This window comes from Miniopterus natalensis, chromosome 5 (assembly GCF_054644295.1).
Source record: "Miniopterus natalensis isolate mMinNat1 chromosome 5, mMinNat1.hap1, whole genome shotgun sequence".
NCBI classification, from domain to species: Eukaryota; Metazoa; Chordata; class Mammalia; order Chiroptera; family Miniopteridae; genus Miniopterus; species Miniopterus natalensis.
This window is the reverse complement of record NC_142085.1, coordinates 91,498,453-91,524,547: the sequence shown is the minus strand read 5'-3', so window position 1 is coordinate 91,524,547 and position 26,095 is coordinate 91,498,453. Positions and strand designations below refer to the sequence as shown.

Genomic DNA, 26,095 nt, shown 5'->3' with positions numbered 1-26,095 from the left:
CCCATCGCCCTGGCTCCACTCACACCATGTCCCCCCTGTGGGGCTCTAGATCTGACCTATCCCGTGTTCTCATGGCAGGCTCCAGCGCAGTTTCTGTGTGTTCAGGCGTGTGCTCCTTTTCGGGGACACTCGTGCTCCCCAGGGCGCACTGGGGTGGCTGAGACAAGCTCTGCAAGTGTTGGCAGGGGTGAGTGGGCCTTGGTCGGGTCTGTGTCGTTTAGACGCTGGTGGGGAGTGGAGCGGTGTGGCCGGGGCCTCCAGGGTCTCCAGTGACTTTCCCTTTTTCTTGGAAGCAGTGGGTGCGGGGAGGAAGTATGATGCCTCATGTGTGTGTAACCACATCAGTAATTATGAATAAATAACAGACTGGCGTCTGTATGAAATATTCCCGCAGCTGTCATGCATGTTCCTGTGTTTTCAGATTGAAGATGGAAGAACCACAGATTTTCTCCACAAGTGATGGCTGTGGGGGCGACAGAGTCACAGAAAAGTACCGGGTTGAGTCCAAGCAGCCCGCCTCGCACGTCCAGCTTGCCTGCCGCCCGCCACACTGCGCTTTCCCCTTAGATGGAAATCACCTCTGCGTGTGGAGCACCGAGGACCCGCCCCAGCAGGTGCTCGGGTCTGCGTGCTTCTTGTTCTGTCGACAACACAAAGCGCCCTGTGTCACCTGTCACCTCTCCATTTCGCCTGTCCGTCGTCCCCCCCCCCAGTGAAGGGGGCACTGTCTTCACTTCTAGCACCATGGTGCTGTCTGGGTGATATGGCCCTATGGGATTCAGCAAACAACTATGGAGGGAAATGTGAACACAACAAAGGCATTACATTAACTTTGATTTTTATAAAATAAACTGGAATCACTTTATTAAAAAATTCTCCAGTATGAACGTGAGCAAGAACAGGTTCATCTCAACACACGACAAGTTGAAATTTTATAGGTTTTTAATATTAACACATTTAAGGAAGTTTATTATGTTTATTGCAGAATCTTTTACCTTAAACTGATAGAGTTTTAGAGTCATTAATTTTCATTCTAAAGCCTATTTCATGACTGATGTAATTATTTGAATATTCTTAATAAATACAGGTTTCATGTGTTGGGAGCCAGTGACGTGTCTGGACATGGTCCACGCCACCTGAGGGTCTGGAGTCAGGGACTCGACCCTCCCCACAATGACCCTTGATATTGAGAGCCCGCTACATGTCTGGACATGGTCCACGTAGCCTGAGGCTCTGGAGCCAAGGACTCAATCCTCCCCAAAAGTTCCCATTAGAAGCCGAGATAAAGATAGTTACCAAGGTCTGAGCTCATGCAGGTGGCAGAGTGTTTACTCTGAAAGAGCATTCAAACAGCCTTGTAGGAATGTGGGGAGGGGTGCTATTCAGCAAAATCAACAGTGCCTGTATATATTGAGCTGGGAAAATAAACTAGAGGCTGGCAGCTGGCAGCAGGCACGAGCTGCAGCCCTCCCGATCCCATCTTTTTTGTGTCTGTCTTTTCTCCATCCTCACCCCTTCCTCAGGACCGTTCGACTCTGCCAGCGGGCTCCGGCATTCATGGAAACAAAAAAGTAAATTCTATCCACATGTTTTGGTATCTGAGTAACTTTTGCCTTCACTTTGGGCTTTGGGCGTTTGAGAACAGTGAGCACAGCACGTTGGAGCCATGACTGTATTTACCTTGAAGTTTTTCTTTAGCTTTCAGCCTTACTGACAGTCACTTGGCTAATCACGAGTAAAGGGGAACCTGTATCTTGGACATTCTCCTGAGTTTAGAGCTATGTTTAGATCTCCAGCTTGATCTCTCTCACTTTTGCAGTGGACTATAAAATACTCAGAAAACCGTGTCCCAGACATTGAGCACACGTCGTGGTCATAAAAAGCGGGCACAGCTGGGTGACCGCCCCTGTCAGTGTCCCTCTCCCCACCAAAGAGGGCACTGTCTCCCCTTCTAGCACCGTAGGTAGTGGCTCACGTTTGAACTGTGTGTACACGGCCTGAGGTTCATCCCTGTTTGTTTTCATTACTGCATAGTACTCCACCGAATGCAGGGACCACACTTATCCATTCCACTGCTGGAGTACCTCTGTTTTGATTCCACAGTTTGACCACTGCAAACATTCTCTAGTATGTAATAGGTGTGCCCACCTGCTGAGTCATGGGGGATTTGAGTCTTTAGTTCAGTAGATAATGCTAAGGAGACCTGCAAAGTGGGGGTACCAGTCTGTACTCCAAATGGTGTATAAGAGTTTCCCCTCCTTCCCTACACTTGGTCCTTTTAATTTTAGCCCTTCTGGTGGGTGCGGTGCTACTTAATTGAAATTTATAATTCCCTGCTGACTAATGACATCTGATACTTTTTTTGTACATTTATTGGCCACTTGGCCATGTTCTCTTTTTAATCTTGGTCAAGGTTGAAGGATGTATGTGTTCGATCTCTTGCCATTTTTCTATTGGAGTGTCTGTCTTTTTTGATTTGAAGGAGTTTTTTTAATCTATTCTAAATATAAGCTTTTAGGTTACTTAGCATTTTCTAGAGTTTTATGTAAATGGAATCAGACAGTATTTACTCCTTTGTCTGCTGGCTCCTTTCATCCTGGATGATTATTTTGACACTTATCTGTGTCCTCGCACATATCAAGGGTTCATTGTTGTTATCACTGGGTAATATTCCGTTGTGGGAACATACTACCATCTGTTCATTCATTTTTCTGTTGGGGGACACAGGAATTCAATAGTAAGTGGTGAGCAAAGGGCCTACCCTTCTGGTTGCCATGCTGTCTGTGTAGATTCAAAGACCTTAACCAGCTGGTCACTGTGCTAGTCAGGCTCGTTCTAACCTGAGCATCTGTTGACCACGCTGGTTAAAGAGAAAGGAGACAAAAACGCACTGAATCTGTTACAGGCCACACGCTGTTACCTCCCCAGCACGCGGTGGGCGCAGTGGGCACTGTTGGATCACACACAGCGGGTGCAGGGTGAGGGCAGCTGTCACTTTGCTGGTGCCTGTTGTTTGTGATACTGAGCAACGGCGCCGAACTTGAGAGAATCCTTTCCTAGGACACATGGATCTTAATAAATGAATATGTGAAGTCAATATATCTGAAAAATTCAGTCCCTTTAATTTTTTAGTTTTGAGGTTACATTGTTATGGTTTTTTATTTTGTTTGTTACCTCTAATCTATGATATTTTTGTGAATTGTTTTAGCTTCTGGTCTTAAGAGGACACCATCAGCCAATCACTGCCGTGGCATTTGGAAATACGGGGAACCCCCTTCTGGTCTGTTCTGCATCACAAGATTATGTTATCATGTGGAGGCTGGACGAATGCAGAGAGAAAGTGCTTCAAGGTAAGCGCAGACTTAAAACAGATTTTAAAAATGTTCAAAGGGAACCATGTATCCTTAGATATACTTGGTAATGTGAGGGGGTTGGGATCCTGTTTGACCCCTGTGACCTTGAAACCAGGTAGGGAGCTGGGTGCCCATGGGAAGCACACCAGGCCACTCTGACCTCCGACCTTGGCTGTGTGTGAAGCTGGTGTCCTGGGCTCTGTGGGTTTTTTTGTTGTTGTTGTTCTCACTCAAGGATATTTTTTCCATTGCTTTTCAAAGGAGAGAGGGAGAGAGAGAAACATCGATGTGACAGACAAACCTGGGTGGGAGGGTGGCAGCGCATGTGAGGCAGAGGGACTGTGGGGGCCTGGGCCTGCGTGGGAAGAGCTGGGCCTGAGGAGCCGAGAAGGAGCCCATGTGTCAGAGGGTGGTGGTGTCCGAATCCTGTCAGATGGTGGTGAAACGTCAGTGAGGACCACATTGAGAAGTTCCGTTCAGAATTTTTAGAATTATTCTTAAATCAACTCATTTTAAGCAACAGCCTATATAATAGTTTATACTCCACTTTCTTTAATTTATACTATGGTCACTGCAATATCAGTGTGTCACCACCAACATCTACACACACACACATATATAGTACACACACATGTAAATACAAATATACACACATGTATGCAAATACAAACACACATGCACACACATGTAGCACCCACATACACATGTACACACATATTGCGTACATACCCCCACACGCTGTCCATACACACATGCACTCATATACACTATGTACACATGCACATTGCATAATACTCATGCATACAGATACAGCACACACATGCGCACACATACATACACACCATACACGTGCACAAATAGTACATATAGGGAAATGCATACATAGCTCACACACACCACACACACATGTACATGTGTGTATAATACACACATGTGTAGTATATGCATACACACTTATACACATGATGCATACATTTGTGGCACATACATTCACATATAACACAGTACACATGTGGGCACACACATACAGCACACGTAGTACACATGTATGTAGTGCACACCTGCACAAGCACATGCAAGTATAATATGCACATGTGCCAGTGTACAGTGAACCACATGTTAGGTATCTGCTTCCCACAAGGTCTTTGTAAACAGACAGCTCTTGGTGTTGAAGGGGCTGCGCTCCCAAACTTTGTCTTTAAGTTGCTCTTGGGAGCCTCACGTGAACTTTGATATGTGGGGATCTCCTCCCAGGTCAGCAGGCACTGGAGGTCGGGGCTGTCCAGCGACCTGCACTCGGCCGTGGGTTAGAACAAGCTCAGTTTCCATCCTTCCCTTGGGGCTGCATGGGGAGTGCCCTCACACTACTGGCCAATTCTGGCCAAGTCCACGAATTTCCAGAAGAATTTTTATATTCAGTGTTTTTAATGCTCTCAAAGAGCCAAAGTCATGTGACAGCTCATTGTCACCCCGTGTGTCACTGAGAGGAGCTGACCCCCACGACACTTTCGCTGTCACAGTCCCACCTCTGATAACGACACTAACAACCGACCACACTTCCCCCAGGGTTGGTTCCTTGCGGGCTCATCCTGGACACCCTCCCAGGAAAGGTGCAGTATGTGAGGTTTGGTCCAGACGACCAGGTAGCCGCTGTGTGTGCTGGTAACAAAGTCCTCGTGCTGGATGTCCAGGTGAGAGATAACCTATGTGAGGGTGGCATGGGGGGCGGGATGTGCAGAGCTGGTGGGGCCTCATGGGTGCCGAGGTGCCCCTGCCTCTCGTCAGCAGTGCTCCTAACTGGGCGAGTTTTGTGAACCTTACTCGTGACCCCAGGCCATGGACAACCTGTGCCCACGGGGGGAAGTGAGTGAACACGTACCTCTGTCTTGAAATTGGAAGGCTGTCTGCTGTGAATGGAGACTCTCCATGAAACCCGGGTGCTGGAGACTTGAAACAGACACGCTCCGTGAAATGTGTGCTTCCCTGACACTCTGCTTCAGCAGCTGCTCGGAGACCTTCACCCTGTGCTGCTTTTGTTGATCTTTCAGCAAAATTTGCTTCCATCAAGAACTGGATTTTCTCACTTATTATTATTATTATTTTTTTAAATATATCTTTATTGATTTCAGAGAGAGGAAAGGAGAGGGAGAGAGAGAGAGAAACATCAATGATGAGAGAGTCATTGATCGAGCTCACAACCCGGGCATGTGCCCTGACCGGGAATTGAACCCCAGTCACCTGGATCCTAGGTCGATGCTCAACCGCTGAGCCATGCCCGGCCGGGCTCTCACTTATTTCTTAATGGGGAATAGTTTGAGTAAATGTGTTGCCACCTGCAGGTTCTATGATCATTGAATCTTATATCTGATCCTGAAACAGCTTTTTGGGCCACTGTGTCAGACAGCAGGATGTGGCTCTCTGTTCCCTCTGATTCGTGGTCTGTTCGAGACATACTGTGGGGACAGGTTGTCCATGGCCTGGTGTCACGAGTATGGTTAACAAGCCGTTTGCCTGCAGAGAATTCCTTGCCATGTCCACGTTAAAAAACATAGGTTGGGAAGGATGTTAGGCATGAAATCTTAACTCATTGTATGTGGGAAATGTATTTATACGTTTTACGTTGACTGGTAGTAGAGCGCGCGATGAAAACTACCCGCAAACAATGTGTTAATTATTATTGGTGGGGGCCTGGGGTGTGCCAGGCTGTTGGGGGCACAGTCCTGTCTTTGAACACTTCTTGGCTCACATTGATTGTGAGATTGAGGCTTACCCAGGGAAGGTCAGTGTGGGAAAAGAGTCACAGACGGACATGGAAAGTGTCCTCAGACTGGGGGGCCCCCACACCTGTCCCGGGATGGCTTCATGGGCCCCCTGGTGTCTGAGCTCTAACATTCAGATGCTTTGTGGGCAGGCGCCTGCCCAGGCTCAGCGGAGGGTCAGCCTCAGTCACTGTTTCTCTCTCACCGTCAGGGGCCGTGTGGCCCTGGAGGCCTGAGTTCAGCCATCTGAATGGCAACTCCTGGGTCTGTGTATAAAGAGCGTCAACTTTGGAAGAGGGAGGGTTTATTTTAACAGGAAGTCTTTTCTGCGGGACACAGGTAACTTCTTAGTGACAGTCATTGTCAGAACATCCAGTGACTGGTCCCCCTGTCTGACCCCCAGAGTCAGTCCCCGCGAGCCCAGCTGGAGGGGCACCAGGGCCCTGTGACGGCTGCTGAGTTCTGTGCGTGGCAGGCACACCTCCTCATCTCGGTGTCTGAGGACAGGAGCTTTAAGGTAGGGACGGTGGCAGACCACTCACAGGTCAACGGGAGCTTAAACCGTGTGGTGAGTGCAGCAGTGCAGAGCCGGACGCTCGCGCCCACTGCCTCCCACATGACTCTACTTCTGCCACATTCTGCACAATGGTCGCTGTCCTGACCTGCGGCCAGACATTCTGGCTGGGGCCGCGGGCTGAGTGTTGGGAGTCAGGTGGCGCTTACAGCCCCTCTCTGTCACCACATTCCTATCTGGGCTCGAGTTGTTGAGTTACCTCGGACCACCTCCTCAAGTCCAGGGCCTTGGGGAGAAAACTGACTCGTCTCCATGGTATTAACGAGGGGCTGGAGCAGAACCATTTTCTAGAACCTGGATTCAGTCAGAACAAATTGGGCTCAAGAAGAAAATAAGTTAAAATGCAAGCTCAGTGCCTGTCCGTGTCCAAGTTAGCTAGTGTCACGATTATCTCGGCGACAGTGAGGATGCTACACGTGCGAGAGAGAAAAGTGGGAGGAACTTACCACACAGCTGCTCAGGGAGGGGCAGGAGGGGCCGGGCACAGGGAGGGACGGAGAGACTGGGCACCACTTCCACTGTCACCCTGAAACCTGTTCCTGGCACAACCAGCTGAAAGGGTGTCAAGTCCCTGCTCTGGAGCAGCTCTGGGCTGCACCCCAGCTCTCTGAGTACCCACTGCTGCTGACAGACATGCTGTGCTGTGCCTCACGCTCCTGTCTGGACATAATGGGAACAAGTGGGCTAACGGTGCCCACCACCTCCGTGCGTTGTGGGAATTAAAGGAGCTGATGATTGGAGAGTGCCACGTGTCTGTCTCCCAGTAACCGTGTGTGTAGGGCTCTCAGGCACACACTTTATGTGAGGTCTGCTTGCGGGGACAGCTGGCTTCGTGCCTGCGCCTCGCGGGGCAGGGTGGGCTGAGTGCCTGAGCCTGCCTCGCACCTTGGCTCGGGTCTCCAAACCCACAGGTTCTCATTTCTGGAAATGGAGTGTTTTTCTGTATGAGTCTGACATCTTCTATTCTGTGTGTACAGTTTTATTACTATACTTATTACTTGTTTCTCTTTTAGAAAACCATTTATACAGGTTGATTTGTAATTGGCTAGAAGTATTAGTTGAAGCTAAAGCAATAATGGAAAAGTTTGAACTCTTCTAAAGGAACCTGTGTGTCTGTCCAAAGGTCTGGGACTACCACGCGGGATCGTTAGTGCACAGCTCCTCGGTGCTGACAGGTAGCCCTGACTTACATCCTTTCTGCCCATGTCTCCGAGTCTCCGCTCTCCCCGTGTGTGAGACCCGTAGATGGAGCGTGACAGCTGGGGATCTGAGTGTCCCTCAGAAATACTAGTTTCACTCCCACCTGGTTTTCTTCCTTTTAACTTTAAAGCATGAGCCTATACGGGGCGTTCTGGGGGTTTGGGAGAGGTGTGGGAAGGTGCCGTGCACCTTTGCTGTCCCAGGAAACAAGGTCCCGGGCTGTGCATCCGCAGGGACAGCGCCCGGAGGGCCCAGGCCAGTGGCTGGGTTGCCACACACTCTCCTCAAACTGTCCCTTTGGTCACAACGGACACCGTCCACGGTCACACAGGGGACGGGAAGGTTGAACAGTGGGTGCAGGTGCAGCCTCCACAGGGTCCCCAGCACCTGCTGGGACTGGTTTCCAGGTCCCCGTGCTCCTGTGTGCACATCTGGTTTAGGGCAGGTGGCTCCTTTTTGGGATACGACCCATGGAAACAACGTAGGAAAGTTTAGGTGCCGCCCGAAGGCTCAATGTTAAAGGTCGACCTGGAGAGTGCAATTCTTCAACAGCTCGGGCACCAGCAATCCAGGGATAAGACATTTCTCAGAATTGTGTTGGAATTATTTCCTGAAATTATGTGGAGTTATTTGTTAAGACATTACAAACTTGATTTTGATGCCTTTTATAGTTTTTAGGACAAGGAGTGTCTTTTAATATCCATGTATCTGAACCCTCCTTCTAAATTTTTTACAGTTTAGATTCAGAATATGTCATAAGTGAAATGACATCCTCGGCAACAATTTTTAAAAAGGCATCCATTTAATTGCTGTTTCATCGTGAATCCCATAGCTTCATGACTTCTGGCCACTCAAGAACCGTCCTGGGGAAAGTCTAGCGCTTCCTGGGTACTTGCTGCCCTCCCCCGGGTTAGGAGCCACTGGAGTCAGTGACCAGGGTGGGGGTTTGAGTGATGTGGGCAGACAGGGGGGTCTACCTGGACCCCCGCTGATGGTAGCCCTGCCTCCCCCGAGCACATGAGATTCCTCCCGCTGTGCTCACCCAGTTTCTACTTCCTGGGAACAGATTGTTTCAGAATAGTCCAAACTTGACCAAAAGGAGTAAAACTGATAGTTGTCAGTTTAAACTATGTCAGTGCCCAAAGCAAATGTCCTCTATTTCGCAACCAGCCTCCCCCCTCCTGAGCCTCTTCCTGGATGGACGGAGCCAGCAGCTTGTTGCCGGAAGTGCCGAGGGCCAGGTGAGCGCCCCGCCCCTTCTAGTCCATCCCAGCATCACCGTAAAAACCACCCAAACCTGTGAAGAACTTTTGTGAGTTTATTTGAGCCAAGCTGTTGACTCCTGTCAGGAAGCAGGATCTCAAGGGATTGCGATAACGCCCCGAGAATGGCAACTGTGCACCTTGCTTTATCCATTACAATCAGAAAAGGAGAGAGGTCAGTGGGTTCCAAGAAACCCTCTGGTGATAGATGAGGGAGGCGGGAGAAAGCAAAGCCGGGAAACCTCTGGAATTGGATAAAACGTTAGATGAGAGACACACACTTCTTTACTCAGGTTGGTGCAGGATAGTTAACAGTCCACAGTTAACTCAGGACAGTGGGGGGTGTGGTCTCCAAAGCTGTGCCTGTGCCCTGAGGGGTCTGGAAAAAGAAAATTACTCTGACATCCTAACGATAAGTGACCGTAGATGCAGAAAGACAGTAGACAGGGTCAGTTCAGGTAAAGATGGACCTTCGTCAGGGAAGCTGCTGGCCTAGGACGTGACTCCCCACCGTAAACTGCTTTTAGTTTGGGGCCTCGGCGTCTGTCTGTCCCGAACGCTGAGCTGAGAGCCTCTCAGCCTCACTGTCAGCTTCACCTGAACTGAACATTTTGAAGATACATGATCTTTTTCAAAACCTAGAGTTTTGGGCAAGCGATTTAGCTCCACTTCGGAGGGTGCGTGCTGTTCTCTTTTTAAAAGTCGATGCAGTTTGGGGACGACATCCCACCAGGACCCCCAGTTCTCCCCTCCTGTGTGTCTCCTTCATTTTCACCCAGAGCACCGCATGGCCCACTCTCTGGCCCCCCGATGTGAGGTGGTTGGTCCCCCACCAAGAAGTTCTCTGTGACCCCAGCTGGGTGTCCTCCAGTTTAGCTCAGTCCTGACACCATCGACCCCAAGGTTAGGGGCCCCATCCCACAAGACTGTTCCTCACCTCAGAGCCAGTCCCGAGTCCGGGTCCCAGGCCCCCGCCCTTCCTCCTCTGCTTGTCCTGCCTTTTCCTCCCTCCGTTCAACGAGACTGACATGTCTCTCACCTCCTTGGTCCAGCTGTGCATCTTCAGTTTGGTGCAAGGTCATCATTACCGTCGTGTGACTCGTGTGGACCTGAGGAAACAGATGGAAAGTTTCTCCACCTGCCAGCCAGGTAGCCTCACTGACCCCGCCCACCGAATCCTGCCCACGGCACTCTGAGCAGCCTGTCCAGGTCCTGCCTGAGGGCCGGAGTGGGGACAGCAGGGTCAGGGTCCTGACCTTAGACATCTCCAGGCACCGGCTGGTCTGCGAGAGGACAGGGTGGGGGTCCAGCGAACACCCCTCCTGTGGGTGGTTGTCATGGCTGTGGGGGTCCCGTGGATCTTCCACGCTGAGCAGATGTGCACTCTAATCCCGATTCCACCTTGACCGCCCTGCCCACATCCTGTTGCTTGTCACCTGTCCTCTCCCTCCTCCCAGTGCTGCCACTGTGCCGGGGCTCAGCCTGTCACCATGTGCTCTGCTAACTGTGATACTGTCACAAACGGAGCTGACACACCGGGAAGCTGTTATTTTACTTTTTAATCCAGCCAGCGCCTCTTCTGCAGGTGAATGTGGCCAGTAACATTCGTGCTGCAGCAAGTGTGGCTTCGCTCGGCCAACAGTCACGTCACCGTGGTTGTTCTTTAAGTTTGGTTTGTTTGTTTTTTCGCAGATGACTTTAAGCCCTTTCTTTTTCAAACAGGTCAGAAGTTACCTGTATCCAATGTATGTATTTTTCCTAATGCTCTAAGTCTTGGCTTTTATGATTTCTTGCATCAACGCCCACTTAATATGAACTAAACCTCAAACCCACTACTCCCTCCCTCCGTGGCCTGTGCTTGAGGCCCAGCCACCCCCTGCAGCCCCGTGACGGGCCCACTTCTTGTCTCTCACCTGGTCTTTATGACGAAGGAGCTTTGCGTCCTCTTGGCTCCCGACCTGAGTGTTTCTACCAACCATTTTAACCTGCATGTGGGATTGTCATAGCTGTTCCCAGGAGAGAGTGCGCTTCCCTCGGCAGGCGAGCTGAACGGAGGGGACCTGGTCGACATCACGCTTCCTGTCCTGGCCCTGGCGCACTGCAACCTGTCACGCATCCTTGGTCCTGGACATGAGCGGTAAGTGTGGTGAGCTTGGCTGGGGCTGCTGGAGGAAAACCTCAAGTTAGGTTTGTTTCTTAGAATGATGGAATTAAAACCCAATTATTTTAGTCTGTTTGAGTAACTGCAAGTGTTCTTAGAATTGCCTATTGTAAGTCTTAAAGTTGGCAAACTTAGTCACTTATTTTAAATTCATTTAATAAAAGAAATGGGGTTATTTTAATTTTGCTCATAAAATCCAGGCAGACCTTGACTTGTGTAATGGGGTGAAGGGGAGACGTAGTTACAACTCATCCTAGACTCTCTCTGTCTGTGCTGCATGTTACGTGTTTAACATTGACCTCAGATGAGTTTTATTTATCACTGTATTTGGTAGAAATATTATAAATATTTGGCCACGTAAGGAAGCCACTGTTTAACTGTGATTAAAGGACAGGCAGTGAGTGTGTTCGCCTGCAGCTCAGAGCGTGGGAGGTTCTGGAGATGACTGAGGACTCTGGTCCCCGACAGGAGGCGAATGCTGGGGGCACGTGCAGGGTGCAGCCCTGCCTGGTGGCCCAGCTGGTGTGGCCCTGTCCCTGCACAGACGCCCCTTCCTGGCTGGCATTGCGGGTGGAGGCTGGGACGGAGCAATTGCTTTGCCGGCAGTTGGGCCGACTTAGGGGTCTGAGACTGTGGACACCACCTCGCTCAGAGCAGGGCAGTAATGGGAAGGGAGTATACCATGTCACAGGGTCCGGTTTCCGTCTAGGATGACTCGCTTGGTGGCCCTGTGGTCTGGCTTTGGAGGTGAGGGTGCCAAGAATGAGTCCTGGGGAAGCTGGGCTGTTGGAGGTGCCAGGTGCCGAGGCTGGTGCTTGGGTTAGTGTCCTCAGGGTGCAGGTGGCAGGCAGGCAGGCCTGGAGGGCCGTCCTGAGTCCCAGTCTGGCGGATTAATCAGCCAGACAGTTTTATCTGGCTTGCCAACGGAGAAGGAAGACACGGCAGAGCTGTTTGCCAGCCACAGGCTCTGCTCCCTGGGAGTCGTTTCCTCTCAAGCGTGTTTCTCCTGTGCAGAGCTGCCGCCGTGGCCGTGATGGTGCCGAGCGCCTCACAGGACGCCAGCGTGCACCCTCCTGCAGGGGACGCGGCACCAACCTCTGGTGACCTCGGAGGAAATAAAAATGTCACAGATGAGAGTTGAGTTGGGACCAGGTTGTGGCTTTTGTGTTTCTTGTCTTCACTCGAGACTAGACCCCGAGGAAACCCCAGAGGGTTCAACACCGGCCTCGTGTGGGTGGTGGTGATTGTGGGCGACAGGAGCAGCCCCTGCCACCCCGCAGAGAGACCCTGTGCGGTCTCCGCGGCGACACAGCCGTGCTCCACTCGCAGGGAGGGTTCGGGTGGCCCTCGGTAACTCTGTGGAACCGAAACGTCACAGGTGAGATCAGTCCACACTGTGCGTCTCTCTCAACAGCCCTCTTCCTGGGACCAGCTGCGTGTGGGTGGGAAGCTCTGCGGGACTGTTTGTGCTCAACCTGGCGAGCTTTGAACTGGAGGCCGTCTTACGTTACAGGGGTGAGCTCAATGTTCAGAGAACCTCTGATATAAATTTCATGTTAACTTTAATTTTTTTTTTTTTTACTGCTGTGGGGAACAAGTTTTAGGGTAGAAAGCCTGTCATTCGGAGTGAGGAAATGATGGGTGAGAGGGGCACCCTCAGGGGCGTGGGCACCTCTGTGTGCCAAGGCCCAGGGACATGCGTCTGGCTCTGTGGGGACCTCCCTGTGCTGGTCCCCATCTCCCAGGCCTCCCTCCTGTGCCCTCAGCCACCTCTCTGTCCTCCCAGATCCAGCTGGCATGTCGCTTAGCTGCGGGGTCTGTGTTCTTGGGGCACATGTCTGTGTGTGGTCAGCTGCACCGGCGGCTGGCCCTGCCCCATCCCTGCAGTGTCAGGAACACAGCAGATAACGTGTCCCTGAGTATCTGGTTCCTTTTCTTACCCCTTAAATGTGCTTGTTTCTTTCTCTTTGTGAAAATTCAGATTTTCAGAACCTCAGCATTCAGGTGGCCGGGTCATGTGCTGTGATGAGCAGCAATGACAAGGTCAGTCCGCGGCACTCCCTGCCCTGGTGTCGGGGCGCCTGTCCTTCTGTCCATACCTATGAATCGTGCTCACCAGCTCCCGCGTGTGACAGGGCCGGGTTCCTGCAGAGGTGTGTGTGTGAAAGCTGTTAATCACAGTGCTGTGCAGACACCTGCAGCGAAGCCACAGAACCGTTAGTGACAGGCGAGGGCTCCCCGTGGAAAGGCTGTGTTTGCATTGGAGTCAGGTTTTCACGGTCGAGATGGTGTCACAGTCACGTCTCTCATTCTGCCATGCCCCTCGCAGGCCTTCTGCTTGCTCGCAGCCATGTTTGGAAATGAGATCACGGGCTTGGAGGTCAACCTGGCTGCTCTGGTGAGGTCCCAGCAGCGCCCCCACCTGGGAGCACATCTCTCAGTGCTGCCCAGGTAGGTCATCCCAGGTGGGTCTGCCCAGGTGGGTCTGCCCAGGTAGGTCATCCCAGGTGGGGGCTGCATGTGCCCGTTCATCATGTGGCAGGATTTAGAGTAAAGTTCAGTAAACTCCCAACTATCTTAACCTTGTTTGAAAGAAATTACTGCTCATGTTGTTGCGTCCACCTTGTATAAATTTATTTTAATGTGAAACTGCTGTATTTCAGGGTAGAATGTAGATTACAAACCAGCACTTTTATTGAAATACAAATTGGTTCCTTGGGAAGATGAGAGTGATCTTGACAGTGTCCGCGCCTCAGTGTTGCAGCTATAGTGCAGGAGCCTTCGTGTGAACTGTCCTTAAAGCGTGCGCTTGGTTGGAACAACTCTGACATGTTTGTGCCCATGGTACAGTTTTCTGTCTTTATTTTAGCTCCTGTGTCTCATCGACCTCCCCTCTGTATTTTGGAATCGCTGAGGGAAAATGTACCAAGCCGGCTGGTCACAAACAAGCTGGTCAGTATAACATGCCCTAAAGTGTAGAGACTCAGACGTTCGTCATTAGCATCATTACACTGCTCGTGGGTTTGCGTTTGTTCAGGGCGCCTCTGTCTCCCTGCCCCTTGTGTGTTCTGTGGCAGGGAACTGAGTGTAATTCATAGGAATCCGGTGACTGTTAAGAATACGTGGTTGTTTCTCCAGTGGCCGGCACAGTGTGGACCCGTGGCAGGGGGCGCTCGGCGACGGGTTATCATGGGACCTTTTTCTCTCGTTTCTCTTGGCTGAAGAACTGAAAGCAATTCCAACTACATCATGTAATTTTACTGCGCACACTGGACCCGTTTTAAACACATGGGCATTTTCTTCCTAGGCACACGCACCGTATGCAAACTGACAGTGACCCTTGGTGTCTTGGATTAGCCAGGACACATAAATATGCTTCTCAAACATGTTTTTTCATCGCTTGTTCTAAGAAGATCCAAAAAAAAATCCACATGTTGCTTTTTACAAAGAAATACTTTGAAAAAGTATCTTGTATTTTAAGTGACATCTTTTATTTTATCCAGTGACCAACCCGAAGTCCTGGTCAGTCATGTGGGGCCTCTTACTGACCACAGAAGAAAACAGCAAGGTGTCTGTCAGTCTGTTTCCCTGTCCCATTGCCTGTCTCCCTCTCAGCCTCTCACCCCACCCCACCCCACTTCACCCCACCCCACCCCACGCTGCGACACAGGATAGCACATGGCTCGCACCACGCCTTGTCACATGCCACATCCATCACATGCCATGTCATCACGTCACGTATCACACGTTACCTCACGCCACACACACTGTGCATCTGTCCGTTTCCTGACGCTCTCTTTGATCCAGGGGGGAAATTCTAAAGTTCTGATTTCTGTGACAGTTAGTGTGCTGTTTAGGAAACATTTATGTGGGAAATGAGTGAGGATGACCGACTCACAGAAATGCTGAGCACCTGTCGCGGACAGAGCGTGATAGACATAGAGGAAATGTGTGGGACACGGACTCTCCCACTTTCACGCTTGGAGCACCTGTTAACGCCCGTGTGGCCTCGCGTCGTGAGCTTGGCATCAGGACCCCCGGCACTGACGCAGTGTGACTCGCCATCTCCCCGATCGCGGTCTGCAGCTCTCAGGGTTTCTTGGGATGGGGTTGGCCCCTCCACCCGACCCCGGTGCCTCCCTGGGGTTGTGTTCGGTTGTCCTCCCCGGACGGGTCTGAGCCATGCAAATGTCCACTTAGTTTTTATGGCTCAGGTACCAGGTTTGAAACAGAACTGAAGTCCTTTGTTTTTAGTTTTTAGAACAGAACTGTTTTTAGAATTCATATAATGAAATTACCCACTTTTCTGAAGTTTTATGATATTATAGAGGATTTATACTGAATAGCGAGTGTTGAATGTGGGTAAGGTAAATAATTCCGGCAGAATTTTATTTTTTGGGAAGCAGTGCTGAGACCTGTAAACGTCTGTGGTACCAGAGTCCATGCGACATCTGGGTGTCTGCCCATCGGCAGAGCTGTGAGGACTTGGATATGTTGGGTGTAGGACAGGAAGCCTCACTGCTGTTGGCTGTGCTGATGTGACCACCTCAGGGCTTGTCTTACGTGCGATTCTATCATGTGACGAAGCGTGAGAGGAGTTTTCATGGTTGAAGTAACTGCTGTTCTCTGGGTGGAGAGGCTGCGTCACTGGTGCGTGAGGTGAATCCCCACACTGGCCGGTGATGTCCCACGGACAGAACTGTCACACAGACTGAGTTCCGTGCGTGGCCGTTTTGTGGCCACGTGGGTCCTTGTGGCAGGCACGCAGGAAAAGTATATTGAATATGTAGCAGTAAATATACTGCAATTGTGTATCATCTAAGGAGGGAGGAAAACGTTTTGTTTTCTTATGCTTGACCCATCCCTGCTGGCACTGGCTGGTTCGGCGCTGGGTGTAAACCTCCTGAGTTTATAGGCCGGGGACTCACTGTGGCTGTGAGAACGTTTCTGTTTGGAGGACTGTTCTCGTCAGGTCCACACGAGTGTCAGTTAAAGTGCTGTTTCTCTGACTGTCTTTGCAGCTGCTCGGAGCGCCCTGCGGGACCAGCCCCTGGTCTTCCACAGCCGCGTCAGGTCCTCGGGGTACACGGCCGCACCGCAGTGAGTAGCGGCTCACAGCCGCTCCCCTGGGGGCAGAGACATGTGACGGTCGTCCAGGCCGGGTCCAAACGTGGCGGAGTGTGTCCTGAGGGCCATGCAGGACGGGAGACAGACATGAACAGCAGTTAGAACCAGATCGGACCCAGAATGTCCTAGTCACAGAGGTGGCAGCAGCTGCAGAGCCAGCGTTTGCTGGGTGCTCACTGTGTCCGGGCTCCACCAGCAATTTGGGCCTCACCTGGTCATAGTGATAATGACCTGTGAGGGGAGGATGGGAGAGGGACGTGGCGTGGAGGCCTAAGGGCACCGTCCTCCCCGACCACAGCCTCACTCTCACAGCAGCACCTGCCCCTTCCTCCCCAGGTGCACCTGGAGGCCCACTGGTGGTGCTTGCGGAGTGGCCCGGCCGCTGCTCCCTCTGATAAAGTCCCTGCCTCTGACTCCCTGCCCAGCCCTCTGGGCTTTACTCTCCCTGTGGCCTGACCATGGGTTGGCATGGCCAGAGCTTTACTTATAAGTAAACTGCACGGTGTTCCCCAGGATTTTTATACCAGATACAGCCTGCTTTCCAGCACTGATTGGCCAGTGATCGTGTATAACTGGAAGACCAGCTGTTAGTCTCAAAGTTAAATTACCTAGTTTGTTACTAACTCGGGACACCGATGGCATTTCTGCATTTACGTGTGTTTTTCCCTGTTCTCTTGAGAAGCTCAGAGCTCGTGACCCCTGAGACTGATGTACAGCTTCCCTCCCACAGGGTCACCATGTTTTCACCGAAAACCAGTCTCAAGAGTGACTGTAAAAGGTCAAAACGCAAGAACACTCACACTCGGTAGGCACCTGGCCTGTGCTTCCAAAGCAAACTTAAATAACTTGGAGAAAGCCTTTAACAAGCTAATTAGCTTTTTCAAACAGGTGTGGGACCTTACCTGCGTCTCTGTAACGCACTTATGTGCACCGCGTGTGCACACATCGATCTACTTCCTCTGGTCAGACTTAACTCTGTCATGCTTGTCATGTTTCAGTCGCTGCCGTCCCCCCCAGCAGCTCTGGACATTTGATTTTTATTGCTGTGCACCCTCCCAGAGGGTGTTTTTCCCATGGCTTTTTTCACGGAGTGGCAGGGAGGGAGGGGGAGAGAGAAACATCGATGTGAGAGAGACACCTGTGTGAGTAAAGCGTGTTGACATGCATGTGGATACATGTGTGGTAAGTGTGTGAATGTGCATGTGGACAAGTGTGGACAATTCCAGATCAGAGCTGCTCCCCCTCTGCAGCCTCCTACTGGTTCTGGCTGTCGCTGTGCGACTCGGGCTTCAGGCTGCGTTTACCTGGGGCTGCGGGACCCAGGAGGGGAAGGACGGGGGAGGCCTCCCTCACCTGGCTGGTCCTGGTCGTGGCCTGGCCCCCACCTGAGGCTGTGCAGCGGCTGCTGCAGCTGGTGGACTGGGAACTTTTTGTAGAAACAGGGTTGCGGGGCCCCTGCCTGGCCCCCGGGTCCCACCCGCCCGCCTGTCCTGCACACTGTCCCGCCCGCCCTGCCCTTGCTCTTGACTTTCAGCACCGGCCCTTTCCCCCCAGGCCTTCCCAGCTTCTTTAAGTGCTGGGACGTGACGATTTGTTCATTAGGGAAGTTATCGGTGTATGGAGATCACCCTCAGAGTCTGACCTGGGCAGTAAAACTGGTTTCCCAACCACCCTTCCCTGGAGCCATCACGGTATCCATGCCCATTTATATTAAATACAGTAAGTTCTTGGTATTTCAAACTTGAAACACCTGCTTTTTGGCTCTAAGGAACGCAAGTCCATTTTAAAGTTGTTTCATGGTTTGGGATGCACCAGTTACATATGGAAATATTCAAGTCTGAAGGAGTGAGACTGCACCTGTAAACGGGGAGGTCCGTGGTATTTACTTTTATTTCCCGTCTCACCGTGAGCTCCCTCTTGACCGTGGTCTCTCCCATCCCTCTTCAAGTGAGGAGTACCCTCTGGAGAGCTCTCCACCCACCCAGCTCCGCAGGCAGCTCGCTGTAGCCCAGGGCCCGGCAGCCGTGCGCTGCGTCCAGTTCTCAGGTACGGCATCCGGTGTCCTGGGAGGTGCTTTGCCACTCACTGTCCGTTGTAAACAGATTTTAAGAAATCTCAGTTACTTGGAGCTTGACGGCAGTGCTTGAGTTTAGATTAAGATCAGAACGCATGTTCCCCTGCGTTGATGGGAGTAGGCGCAGAGCTCTGGCCACACCAGCCTGGGCTCAGGCCGTGGGCTCCCGGGACTGTGTCCTGCGTCCCCGGGTCCCTGCATCCCCCCTTCTCCTCTTCACGTGTGAGGGGAGGCCTGGCAGGTAGGCTACTCGGAGAGGGTCTGTGTGGCAGGGAGGAAGAGCCACACTCTGCCCTGGACACTGGTCACCTGGCCGCGTGGTAGCTGGAAGGAGAGCACACAGGTGGACGACTGTGATGTCCCAGCCACACGCCAGGCTTCTCAGCCTTGTGGCAGCCATTCTGTTCTCAGGGGCATTGAAATGCCTCCTCTAGACTTCCCTCCTGGCTGTTGGCCTTTTTCTAATGAATTTGGGGAAGGAAGGAGGCAGCTCCCATCCGGGAGCTCTCCGATCTCAGCTCTTTTCAGAGTAAACACTGTGGTTCTGAGGTCCCTGCCCTGGGTCCTGGGTGGACATGGGGCCTGGGCCTGGCAGCCCCGCGCCTCCCACCTCCAGCGTGTGAGCAGCCATTGGCCACAGTATCGTAAGTGGATTCCTGAAGGCTGTCATTATGTACAGCCACCCTAAATCCCCTTGTTTTTCATGTAATGCCAGCAAAAGAAGTTTTAAAATGATGTTGGGAAATTAGATCTATAGTGTTATCAGTGAACTAAATATCCCTGTGATGTTTGACATGCTTGTGACTATAAGCATCTGACTATACAGGTAGGACCCTCAGGTCTGAATGTTCTGGAGGAAACCTGGTTTATTTCCACCTTGTCTCAGGGAAATGTGTAGATGGAACTACTTAGAGAATATGCCGCTTACAAGTCTCCTGGTGGGAGGTGGGTGGCACAGGCTAAGAGCGGGCGCCCGAGGCTCAGGGTGCTCTGGGCTCAGACCCACCTGGCCCCTCCACTGCGCATCCTTGGCTCCCTCTGCAGACGAAGCCGAGTGGCCTCAGAGCTGGGAGTTAGCTGGTGGGGAGAGCCAGGACCTGATTCTTTCATGTCCTGAGAAAACTGTCATCGTGTTAACTAAACATCGAGTCTCTCGCTTTGCTCTGGCAGGAGATGGGCGGCGGCTGGCCTGCGGCTTAGCCAACCACTTGTCACTGGTCTTCGATGCCGATCTTACTGGAGTACCTGCTATTTTCTCAGGTAAAATGTGCCTAAACTTTAGTTCATGTGAGTTTAGGGGCAAGTCCCACTCTGGTCCTGGTTGTTGACTGCTGGGGGAAACCTTTGTTTCCTGTAAGATAAGCTCAGACAAAGCTGAGCACCGTTCCTGAGGTGGGTCCCTTGTTAGTAGCAGGAGGGATGGGAGGACAAGGGAGGAACAAGTAGGCCACAGCGACCCGGGAATAATTGAGCCCAGTTACACGTGCAGCTTCCCATGGGCGGGAGCCCCTCTGACATGTGGCCTCATCAGCTCTTTGCCACATGTGGGTGAGGGGGTCAGAGTGACCTCACCAGGTGCCGGGAGAGGGAGCCGCTCAGCTGTGAGAGGGTGTGTTTGAAGGTCCTGTAGCTGGATATGGTGGGGCCTCCCTCCCCGGGGCCTCACGGGCGGCAGCACCCAGATCTCCGGACACCCGGGCACCCAGGCACCCAGGCAGCCAGGCAGCCTTGCAGAGCCTCAGCTGCTGTTACTGGTGACGGTTGCCCGCTGAGCGGCAGCGATGACCGAAGCTCCCAGGAATGCTCACCAGAGGGCGGCAAAGCCATTCCGGTGTTGGCTGAGTTGTCTTGGTCCCCCTGCTGACGCCTGTGAGCTGGAGATGCTGCACTGCACTGTCACTCGTAAATGGCCGTGTGTAATTCACACGTGGCAGCAGCGTGGGGCCCCGTAACGAGACCCTGGTGATGGCCACGTGCTTGTAGCCATGGGGCCTTACTCTCCATGGTTTCCGTGGCAAGGTGCTTGGATACGGGGCAACGTGTGACCATCCTCCAGGCCCTGCTGCCTGCTGCCCGGGACACGGGTTCAGAGCTGCAGGTCATGTCTCCTCTGTCCCGCTGGGCAGTGCAGGCCACGGTGCTCCAGCCACTCCACCTGGATGCAGCTGACAGCCAGGTGCAGGGCAGGCGAGGCAGGTGTGGGGCAATCCATGCACCACACTGGGGCCCAGTGCACGATCCTGGCCATGTCAGGCCGTCCTCCCCTTTCTGAGCGTCAGCTTATTTCTCTATAAAAGGGGAGGTGCATTACTGGTAACTAGACCCATTACCTGTGAAGTTCATTATTCTGACATTCCAATCTTCTGACAAGAAGGTGGGTTCCATCCTCACACATAACTGGCTGTCAAACTGGCGCCGAGCATGGTGGTGATGGAAAAGTCCAGCGTCGTAATGTCCCCAGGGATGGACTGCCCTTGTCACAGTGGAGCCTGTCTGGGCGTTTGGATAAGAAGTGAGAGTCCAGGGGCTGCTGTGTCCCGACCCGGTGGGAGACTGAGCTTGTCTTTTCTCCCTCTCTCGACGCGTCGTTTATGTTCCCGTGTTTGGAAACCTGTGGGGCATGTTAGGTTAACAGTGTTGGCGTGAGAGCCCACCCAGGGTGACATCAGAGCGCTTGCTCACGGTCATCCGATGCCCGAGACCAGCCTGCTCACCTGGAAATCAGCCACGTCAGTTCTAGATGAAGCTTCTCAGGTCCATCACGACAGACGATCGGATCCATGGAATGTGCTCAGTAGATCCTTTCAGTTTTTCCTACCATGTTAAAAGAACACAGTTATTTAAAATGCATCCTAGCGAACCCCAGGTTTCTATACATTTTATGATTTTCTACATTTTCTAAGGTTTTTTAAAACACACTCTCAGCTGCACACGTAATTTTGAACTTAATATTCTACAAAACATGAATTTTGGAAAAACATTCTTCAGAAACCACATGAAGCCTTCAAAATGAAGTTTGTCACCTTCGTGGGCTTTGGTTCTACTGGCATCACTGGTCCCTCCCTCGCTGTCTCCCACAGGTCACAACGGGGCAGTGAGTGCCCTGGGCTGGAGCCACGACGGCCGATGGCTGCTGTCTGCCTCCCAGGATGGGACCGTGAGGGTGTGGTCAGCTTGCAGTAGGGAGCTCGCCTTGTGTCTGGTGAGGGGCAATTCCTGTTGATTTCATGGACCAGCCCTGTGATCAGAGATGGTCAGGTAGTCACAGCTGTGCAGACAGACCTTTCTCCATGTCCAGGAGGTTAGGAAACAGAGCAAACTAGGAGTTTGCTTCAGGGCCCTGAAAAGTAGTGACTGGAGTGTTCTTAAGTGTGTGTGTGTCTATAGAGACACACACAATGGGCACACATGTGTAACACCTACGTACATGTAGTTAAACATGCCCTTCCCTTGTTACAGTCTCCAAATGGCAAAACTGTTAATACCGAGATACTGGAACAAAATTAAATATTCATTCAGCAGAACGGGGAAGGAGACATGGGAGAGGGCAGGAGGGGGGTTGACAACAGGGCACGAGCTTCGGTTCATTACCCTATGAGCCTGTGAATCGCCAACCTGCAAAGACGTTATTTGCATTTTTTCTGTGAGTCCAGTTGTGAAAAGGGGTTGGATACCAGGAGAACTAACCCAGAAGGGGCATGGGTCAGGTGAGGGCTCTGGGGTCCGGCGGCACCCAGCTTTTGAGGAGATGCTGGTTTGGGGGCATTACCACCACACGTGTGGGCTATGAAATGTGAGTGTGGACACCTCACAGCTGTGGCTTTAACAAAACCCTTGATACTTAATACCTTTGCTGCTAAGTTGTAAGTGTCTTTTATTTTAAAGTTTTTAACGGCCAGATTCAAAGCACAACAGGGAAATTTAGTCATATAACGTCTTTAAAAGAAGCCGGGAAGGAGGAACCAACATTGTAAATGGGCTGAGCAGAGACTGACGTGTAGGAGAGACAGGCGCTTGGTGCTGAGGCGAGCTCCCGCTCGGAGCCGTGGCGTTCACCGTGCGGGCGAGGCTGCGTGGTGGTGACGACGGCCATGTGCATTGCAGGGCACAGACCTATTCCCCCAGCCAGTGCCCTGCGCCCAGTTTTACTACCTCGACGCTTTCATCCTGCTGTCGGTGGGCCCCGAGTTCCAGCTGCTCACGTTCCATCTGGACACCGGCAGAGATGAGATCAAAAGGTCAGCCTGTCCGACGAGCCTTTTCTGTCTAGTGGGCGGAAGCCCTGTTTCATCGATGAGTGATGTGTAAATATAGTGTTTACACTGAAAAATGGTTTACATCCACAACGTGGTAAGGCCCCAGTTACCCAGGCGCTGGGGAGAGCAGAGGAGGGGTTCGCCCACGCGGAGCCTCCTGGCAGGTGGCCTCGCCTCCCGCAGCCATTCCTGTGTCCTCGGGGGGCTCCCCGGGAGAGCTGGGCTTCGTGTCCCAGGTCCGTGCGTCCCTCGCAGACCTTTTCCCCATGGGCACTGGCCTCAGCGGGAACGCTTTTATTTTTAGTTTTTACAGGTAGCACATAGTTGTGGAGGGAAATGGATACCGATCGTCTTTTCCCAGGTACAAGCAGAAGAGCAGGTGCAGCCCCGTGTTCAGACTCCACACCACGGGGGCCGCGGAGATCACCAGCCTGTCTGCCGTGAACGAGTTTTACTCCCGTATCCTTTCTCCCGGCGTCCTCCAGATGGCTTCACGCCAAGCGCTGCCTCCAGTGCAGCGTCCGATGAGCATCCGAGCTCTGGGCACCGCGTGGGCACCGGGACCCACAGACCCAGTTAATTAATTCTGAGAAATGTGATAGTTTCATCTGACAGTGAAAGTGCCTCAAAGGCATAAACCTGGATGTAGTGGAGCCTCTGACCATAGTGGGTGATGGAGCCACTGTCTCTGCAGCTTGTGGAAAACATGTAGTGATTCAGGGCGTTTACAGTAACTCGCCAGGCTCGCTGCTCGCACCCAGTAATCGGGGACTAATTGGACAGCGTGTGTCATCCTGTGGAGGCCACAGAACTCTGAGCAGCTGTTGTCCTGTGGAATGTAAAACTGAGTCCAAACTTTAATCTTTTTGAGTTTTTATGGAAGCACCATCCCTTTTAATTAAAAAGCATTAATTTAAATGTACTTAGAAGCAAACATCATAATCTTGAGGAATTTATTTTGACATTTTAATTTATTCAAAGGCCTAATTTGAATGCTTTTGACAAGTCTGTAGTTGAAATGTCACAAGGACCGGCCTATGGTGTTGGAAGGTTCTAGTATGTTCTTTCACGTATGTGTAATTTCTGTTCTAGAGCCTTTTGCTAAAAACAGAACAGAAGAGCCCCCCAGCAGAAATGTGTCACTCTGGTGGTTGTCGCCCCGAATGACGGGTTCTGCAGCTTCTGGTGTCAGCTTTGGGTTTATTATCACACCTACTTCTCTTTCCCAGTGTGTACGTTTTAGTATTTTAGTGTAGCTTTTCTGCCATGTATACTTTCCAGTATTCTGGGCTAAACACTGGCAGTTGGTAGTTTGGGGATCACATGAACCCCAAGTTCATAAATTGCCCTCAAATACCAAATTCACGGAGTTTATCACACTCATCTGGTGATTTGTCCTCTGCTCACACACCTGGCCCCTGTGGCACCAGCCACCTCGTGGCTCCACTGTCTAACGTTTGCCTCAGACCGGCCTTCTGCGCCCAGTACCTGTACCCACGCACTCAGACACCTGCTGCGCTGTCTCCTCACTGGAGCATTTCCCCGGCATCTCAGACCTCACTTATCTGTTAATACAACCCTCAGTCTTTCACCTCGAAATTGGGTCCACCCAGGGTCTCCCCTCTGTCCTCAGCAGCCCCGCACCCCCCGATGGCTCTGGGCAGGGGTGAGGCCAGTGTGGGGCTGAGATGGGACTCAGTGGAGCTTCAGGGAGACTTTCCTAACGGAACCCCGCAGACCTCGTGCTGGCTGCTGGCCGGAGCAGGACCGTGGAGGTTTTCGACCTCAACGCAGGCCGCAGCGCCGCCCTGATCAAGGGAGCCCACTCTCGGCCTGTCCACCAGATCTGTCAGAATAAAGTGAGTTTTTGGTACTGCGCATTGTCTATAAAATCGTATGTTTAAAGTGTGTAACTGATACAGTTGTGTGATGCAGTTTTATGTTTGCCACTGAGTCAAAGGTTCATTCTTGTCAATTATTAAGTAATTCTAAGCTTTCAAGTTTGCCATTGAAGATATTTCCACATCATACTGGAGTTTAATTTTTGTACGTTGGCCTTGATTGTTTTGTGACTGTTTCGACTTCACTAGTCGTATGTTCCCACTTATGCTCCGTGAGGGTCTGGGCAGGTGCGGGGACTGCGAAGCAGCCTCCAGGGGCCAGTAGCTCGTTTTCAGGGTCTAGCTCGTTTTGACAGAAATGGTTTAAACACACCCACAGCCTTGGGTTGGGACTCTGGATTAGAGGAGATGGGCATTTAGATGGATTTATTGTCTCACAGTTCAGTTTAAAAGATAATTTGTTACTCAAAACCGTGTTGGAGAGGCTTGGGAGCAACTCCAGTATTGAATTTTGACACATCCAGAACGTCTTTGCTAATGAAGGGCTACTTTGTGAAGCCCTCTGAAATCACGTTGTGATTCAGGGACTCATGTTTTTAGAGTGAAGTCTTACTCTATTAGTTAAAAGGCTCTGTTTCCCATGGTTACGGTACATCGTTCCAGGTTTCCTTTACGTTACCATCTGATAACCTGTGAGGTGGTAACAGGTGTGAGTGGGAAGGAAGGCACAGACTCTGAGCCCCTGTTCTGGACAAGTGGGTGCTGGGGGACTTGGGCTACAGTGAGACTTTTCTCCCGGGTGCAGTGGGTCGGCCGCGGATTCAGAGCCGGAGCAGCCTGACTCCGGTCCAGGTCCCTACGAGCTGTCAGTCTGGACGGCTGTGCAGATGGCTGTGGGGGGAGGGGTAAGCCAGCCCAGGTGGGGTCGGGCTGTGGGGTGGCCCCGTCCAGGCGGAGCACCTGCAGTCGTGTGCCATTTACGCACCTCGCAGGGCCTCCTTGGTCTTGGATGGGGCTCTGAAGGCTCAGACAGGCATTATTGGACCTGTTTTCCTCAACATTATACCTCAGAGGCTAATTAATTAGGAAATTAATAATTTCAAATCATGACCTGGGCAGGTTTTTCTGGTTTGTGTATGGAAAACATCAGCTTGGAGAGGGTTGTCGAAGAAAAGACTATGCTGCTTCCTTTATTTGTACAGAATCTTCTTGTGTAAAAACAGAACAAAACTATTTCACTCACAGTGCAGTAGGTACCGGGTGAGGGAAGGCATCCCTCTGAAGCCTGTTGTAACTCCTTTACGAGGCTCTAACAGTCAACTCCAGAAACGAAGCGCCGGTCAGGCGGCCCCGCAGCCATGGGCCTGTGTTTCTCTGCTGTGTCTCTGAGCGGCCTCAGCGTGGAGTTGTGGCAGGAACAGGCCCAGGGCTCCGTATTTGAGGTGCAAAGTGTCTAGAATGTCATCTGGCACAGAGTTAGGGCTCAAC

The 26,095-nt window shown here is 51.7% G+C and overlaps 1 protein-coding gene across 1 annotated transcript in view; it reads left to right on the top strand.

Moving 5' to 3' along the window:
• The first annotated feature begins 428 nt into the window (after positions 1 to 428).
• WDR27 (WD repeat domain 27) overlaps positions 429 to 26,095 on the top strand; it is a 29,081-nt gene continuing 3,414 nt past the window's right edge. Inside the window, exons 1-20 of the mRNA XM_087817760.1 lie at positions 429 to 614; positions 3,209 to 3,350; positions 4,920 to 5,060; positions 6,532 to 6,629; positions 7,810 to 7,861; positions 9,057 to 9,127; positions 10,201 to 10,297; positions 11,189 to 11,285; positions 12,724 to 12,824; positions 13,291 to 13,352; positions 13,639 to 13,760; positions 14,179 to 14,261; positions 16,331 to 16,409; positions 17,167 to 17,241; positions 18,385 to 18,482; positions 19,681 to 19,770; positions 21,591 to 21,712; positions 22,615 to 22,748; positions 23,128 to 23,225; positions 24,504 to 24,625. Coding sequence (XP_087673886.1) covers positions 429 to 614; positions 3,209 to 3,350; positions 4,920 to 5,060; positions 6,532 to 6,629; positions 7,810 to 7,861; positions 9,057 to 9,127; positions 10,201 to 10,297; positions 11,189 to 11,285; positions 12,724 to 12,824; positions 13,291 to 13,352; positions 13,639 to 13,760; positions 14,179 to 14,261; positions 16,331 to 16,409; positions 17,167 to 17,241; positions 18,385 to 18,482; positions 19,681 to 19,770; positions 21,591 to 21,712; positions 22,615 to 22,748; positions 23,128 to 23,225; positions 24,504 to 24,625 — 2,070 coding nt within the window. The remainder of the gene's footprint in view (positions 615 to 3,208; positions 3,351 to 4,919; positions 5,061 to 6,531; positions 6,630 to 7,809; positions 7,862 to 9,056; positions 9,128 to 10,200; positions 10,298 to 11,188; positions 11,286 to 12,723; positions 12,825 to 13,290; positions 13,353 to 13,638; positions 13,761 to 14,178; positions 14,262 to 16,330; positions 16,410 to 17,166; positions 17,242 to 18,384; positions 18,483 to 19,680; positions 19,771 to 21,590; positions 21,713 to 22,614; positions 22,749 to 23,127; positions 23,226 to 24,503; positions 24,626 to 26,095) is intronic.